The following is a 5,450-nucleotide window of genomic DNA, read 5'->3' as shown; positions in this document are numbered from 1 at the left end:
GCGCTCATGTCGGTGGCCGACACGCTGGGCAATGCCCACTCGCCCAAGGACGGCAGCTCGGTGCACTCCACCACCTCTACCCGCAGGAACAGCAGCAGCCCCGTGTCACCGGCCTCCGTGCCGGGCCAGCGCCGCCTGGCCTCCCGCAACGGGGACATGAACCTGCAAGTGGCCCCTCCTCCCCCCAGCGCCCACCCCGCCATGGACCAGGTGCACCCCCAAAACATTCCGGACTCCCCCATGGCCAACAGCGGGCCCCTGTGCTGCACCATTTGCCACGAACGCTTGGAGGACACCCACTTTGTTCAGTGCCCCTCGGTGCCCAGCCACAAGTTCTGCTTCCCCTGTTCCAGAGAGAGCATCAAGGCCCAGGGGGCGACCGGCGAGGTCTACTGCCCCAGCGGAGAGAAATGCCCCCTCGTAGGTTCCAATGTGCCTTGGGCGTTTATGCAGGGCGAGATCGCTACCATCCTAGCCGGGGACGTTAAAGTGAAAAAGGAGAGAGACCCTTGAGTAGGAAATCCCATCCCTTCAGGCTCCTGAAGATGTAGAATTGTGAATATAACGAACTGCAAAAGTTAGTCTTATGTATAGACATTATTTTCGTCGTATGTTTCTATATTTTGAAACAAAGGTATGTACTCTTCTTCATTTGAAGGATAGAGCTGGTTTTTGTTAAACAGAATATAATATTGTTTGGTTACTACATAATACCTGTTCTCATTTCTTTGGCAGTGTGTTGGCTAGGTACCAAGTTAATAGCCCTTAGCGATTACCTGCTGCTGGTGTGTATTTTTGTAAATGTATGCACTTCTCTGACAGAAAGAAGAAAAACAACAAAAAAAATTTTTTTTTTTTTTTTGTCCAAGGCCAGTGTTGATGCCTAAAAAATTGCTACAAAAAATGGTGACAGCTTCTGTTTTACGAGCCCTGAGTGTTAGTCCTTCACTTTCTTTTTTCTGTTTTTGTTTTTTTGTTTGCAAACGGTGGGGTGGCTCTGGGGGGAGGGCGTTTTTTTGTTGCAAGTTTGTAAGGAAAATGTTTCAGTTTGTTTCTATTGATCTGAACGTTTTTAATCTTCATGTGTTTTTTGTTTTTGCTTTTATTGATGCACGGATGCTTTTGAACAGTAGAGCAAAATGCTGTACATGAAAACATGCTCTGTTTGTCCTTTATACATTTCTGTAGTTAACAGAACACTGTAATGTGCCTTGGAGCTTAGTAAATTGTAATAAATTCAATTGATATTAATACTCCTCGAGTAGCGAGTGGTGTTCTTCGCAGAGCTCAGGCAGTGCGCGTGCCGTGCCGTGTGTGCCCAGTTAAAAGTCTCCATGATGGGAGAGCTGCAGATGGCCGCGCTGGTGGTGCTGCTGTCCGCACACTTCCACGCACACGCCGGGAGATGATGATGGTGATGGTGGTGATGTTGACGGTGTTATCGAATTCATCTGAATCTTGGCACCGTGCCTATTTACATTTCACCTTTAACGTTGCAGGAACATGTTGCTGACTAAGCATTTTCTATTTACTGTTTCTGCATCTCATTTCCTCCTCCCTTCTCCCCCCACCCCCAGCTCTCCAGCTGCAAGCCTTGTTTGCAATACAGGATGCATCCATTGCCGTGCAATTTAGGAAGGCGTCAGACTTGAAAGGAAGCTTTCTTTCACAAAAGCAGCAGCATCACGTGCTCCATACTTTGGGCTGTTTTTAAAAAGTCGTGGCAGTTTGGCGGTCACCGTGGGCCCTCGGTAGAGCAGAGCTGTGGCACGGCACCAGAGGGGCGGTGGGAACGTGCAGCTCCTGTGGCCGGTGCTGCGGCCGGGGGGCTGCCACCCCCTTGGGCAGTGGCTTTTGCTCGTGGAGTTGGTGACGTGAGCCGTGCTTGGTGTGCTTTCAGGTGAGGAAGCTTCCCTTGAAGTGCTGGATTGAACTGCTTTCCTTCTGGCAAGGATCGCATGCAATTCTTTGTATCATTAACTATTTTATGTGACGTTGGCATTTTATGGAAACTGCAATACCTGGTAGGTGATCAATAGGCAAAGCAAATACACGGGCCTTCACACTAGCTAGAAAATGCAAACAAACCTAATGTGAACTTTGTCCTTTCCAGCGAGGCAAATGGAGGAGAGAGAAAAACCCAAACCAAAACCCGAGCGGCCCTGCAGAAACCCTTTGCAGTTTGACCAACAGAACACAGAGATCTTCCAACTGCAATAGTGTCAGAGGTGATGAGCTCTGAGTTTTATTGAATGTTAAGGATTCCTCTTCCTACAAAACAAAAATAAAACCCCACCACAATTACATGCAGAGATTCTTTTCAAACGTCTGAATGGCATTCGGTATCCAATTGCTCTTTGTAAGATGTTTTTCACATGTGTTCCTGGTGGAAAGTGTAACTGTGATGGCAGAAGCCTTGAGAGAGACTGTGCTTAGTGTGCGTGCACGCACATCTTTGCTCTCTCCTGTGGATACCTGCTCCTTGTATACTGGTGGTGATATCTTGAGATTCGTTCTTTGGCATCGCAGCATTTGTGACTTCTGTATACATGTATATTATTATTTTTTGGCAATTTTATACACTGATGCTTTCAAATCTCAAAACCTGCAGTTCTTTTGTAGCACATTCAGTGAATAATACAGAGAAAGAATATTTTGAGTTAATTATTGGATCAACAGGCATGTTTTTTAGAGTATGGATTTGTACTGATTTTATTTTAAATTCTTTTAAAACTCGCAGTTACCACACGGCAGTACATATCCAAAGCAAGAGACGGGGGGATTAGAGCTGTGGGTTAATGACTGACAGAGAAAAGAAGCATACACAGGGAACAAGTTGTTTAAACTTAACCAGGAGAGAAGTTATATTCATGCATGAATTGCAGTGGGCAGTAAAAGAAGTACAACTATTTGACACTTAGCTGTGTCCTAGAAGGGTGAATTCCCAGATTTATGGAGATATGCTCTCGTGATCTTGAAATCAGTCACTGGTGGTTGGGGTTGTGAAGAGCTTCGTGTAGTGAATTTCTTGAAATGAGGAGCATTCTTGGAAAGCTTTTTTCAGCCCCAGTTTTCGAAATGTAGGTCCATTTACAAGGCCCATCCGTTTGATTTATAACAGGCAAAGGAAGGGGAAGGGGCAGTGGACAGAGTTGGAAAATAAGCTTGAAGTGAATTGTAATACTGCAGTTAATTAAAGTTAACGATCGCTCCAGGACATTTGTTGTATGGAGGTTTTTTGGAACCACGTGACCTTTTCCTTCACTCTGGCTCATTAAGCAGCCAGTCGTGGCACATTAGCCAGCGAACGCACTCCATAGGTTTTTCACATTCTGGAGATGCCCACAGCTGACAAACAGGCTGTAGCCATGTTTTGAGGAGGAGAAAGGGGAGCTGCCGCATGGGGCTCACGGCCAGAGCTTCAGCAGATGTCTGAGTTTTGCAGCAGTGCTTCCATGCTCCCCTCCCCCCCTTATTTTGCAGTATTTAAGGTAAAGCTAAATGTTTGCTCAAATACATCGTGTACAAAATTTATTTGTCCAGGTGGTCATTTGTTGTGCTCTCATTCCTTCTCGCAATGGGGAAGTATTTAAATGGTTTATTTTCCCAAGGTGGTTTTTTGTTTTTGGTTTTGGTTTTTTTTTTTCCAGTGAGTTTATTCTTGACATTACTTTTAATAGCCTCGTAGCCTTAATTTCTAAGAAATGGGCTAGAACACGTGTGGCACTGGGTGTTTGTTTTGTAAGTGTTGGCAGCTCTGTGCGAGTTGGAGATAGAAGTGTTTGTGCAGCAAGGAGATGTTATGTCCTTTTGGGGGAAATACTACACAGCTCCATCAGGAGCGTCCTTCAGTACAAACCTTGTTATCGTTTCTGTTTGCTTAGCAGTGCTGTGCATCTAAGCGTGCTCTTCCTCTCCCCTCCTTCAGCGTTTGAGCTCCAAACTGGTCAGGACTGACATTGTTTTGAAGCTGTGATCTTTTCAAAACAGGCTGGCTGCCAGCACAGCTCTGCAGCAGTCACTGGAAAAAAGGGCTGTCTTTGCTTCTTTACGTTTCTTGAGAACTGAGTTTTTCTTCCCCTCGAGGGAATGGGCTTTGTCTCCTCCTAGCTCTCAGGTTCCCAGCTTACTATGCAGTAGTTGCCTCGCAGCTTCCCTCTCCTCTAGTTCTTGCCATTTTCTTTCTTTTTTTTTTTTTTTTCGTGGTATGCAGCCATTCTCCATTCATAGCAGGATGGCTTGTGTTGTGCATTAGCAGCCTCTTTCTCTGCCAAAGTGACACATCCTGTAGATTTGTAGCAGAGTACTGAACTGTCACTGTAATGCTGACTCTTGTAGGGCTATTCTTGAAGCAGAACAGCTTCCCCCTTGGCATTCAGCCATCAGAATCCATTACAGCATGCATTTTCTACCCAAAACGCTGTTCTCACACCCGTACCCGAGAAGATGCAGAGGACATGGTTATACCCTCTCGTGTAGAAGGAGACACAGCATGAAACTGCTGTGTTTATTTTCATAGTATCTGGAAAGTGTGTACTGAGCTTTTGTTGTTTCAGTTTCTGCCTTAAAACCCGCAACGCAGACCGGGAACAGCAAAACTCTGCTGAGAGCTAGCACAGGAGGAGCAGCAGACGATGTCTTTTCCCAGCTGCGTGCCTTTAAAGAAGGATTAGGTGCTGCAGGAGGCTGCTGCGTGGCTGCTCGGGGGCCGGCCTGCCTGGGGTCCGTGCGAGGCTCACTCTGCTCCCGCAAACCGCCCCCTGACCCTGCACCGCTTCCAGTTGCTGACGGCGAACGCGCTGTCTGTCAGCCATTCGGGGGACTGCAGAGAGGAGAAGCACAAGGGAGCCGGCAGCCATGTGGATGCAGGGAGGATGCTTGTCACCGGCCTGTCCGGCCGGCACGGTCCCCAGCTGGTCAGACAGGCTGGGCCACTCGGGGCTGGGGGGTTCAGCCCCACTGCCGTGCTGGGCTACGTCTTGCCGGTGGTGGTGGGCCTGCTGGCAAGGCTGCCCCCAGCACAGGACCCCCTTGCACGCCTGCAGACGGCTGGGATCGCATTCCCCTGCTGCTGGGCACCCAGCCTTCCCATGCGCCCTTGTGGGGTTATTTGGAGGAGGTGGGAGCAGGGGTGGAGGTGAGGAAGGTCAAGCTTCTTAGGTTTCAGCTGATTTGGCATCTGCTCACGGCTCTTCCCCCTGGAGCCCGGCACAGCCGTATGTGCTCACTGCTGCTTTTGTGACCCTTTGCAGAAAAATCTCAAAGACGCAAACTGCTGCCGGCCATGAAAAACAACGTACTGTCAGGAAAGCGACCCCTTCCCACACCCATTGACAAAGGGAAGGCTGTGGGCTTTCCCCACGGAGAACCATAATGGGGCCGGCAGCTCTCGCTCAGGCTGGCACCGTTCCCTCGGCACGCACCGGCTGAGCGCTGCCCAGTGCCTGCTC

The 5,450-nt window shown here is 48.5% G+C and overlaps 1 protein-coding gene across 1 annotated transcript in view; it reads left to right on the top strand.

Annotated features, from left to right (window-relative positions):
- Positions 1–1,253, top strand: part of IRF2BPL (interferon regulatory factor 2 binding protein like) — a gene marked incomplete at its 5' end in the record, with an annotated part of 1,902 nt that extends 649 nt beyond the window's left edge. Inside the window, one exon of the mRNA XM_010711861.2 lies at positions 3–1,253. Coding sequence (XP_010710163.1) covers positions 3–513 — 511 coding nt within the window. The remainder of the gene's footprint in view (positions 1–2) is intronic.
- Between the last annotated feature and the right edge of the window lie 4,197 nt (positions 1,254–5,450).

The sequence above is a fragment of the Meleagris gallopavo genome, chromosome 5 (assembly GCF_000146605.3).
Source record: "Meleagris gallopavo isolate NT-WF06-2002-E0010 breed Aviagen turkey brand Nicholas breeding stock chromosome 5, Turkey_5.1, whole genome shotgun sequence".
Lineage (NCBI taxonomy): Eukaryota > Metazoa > Chordata > Aves > Galliformes > Phasianidae > Meleagris > Meleagris gallopavo.
Note: the sequence above shows the minus strand (reverse complement) of the source record. Positions and strands in the feature narration are given on the sequence as shown.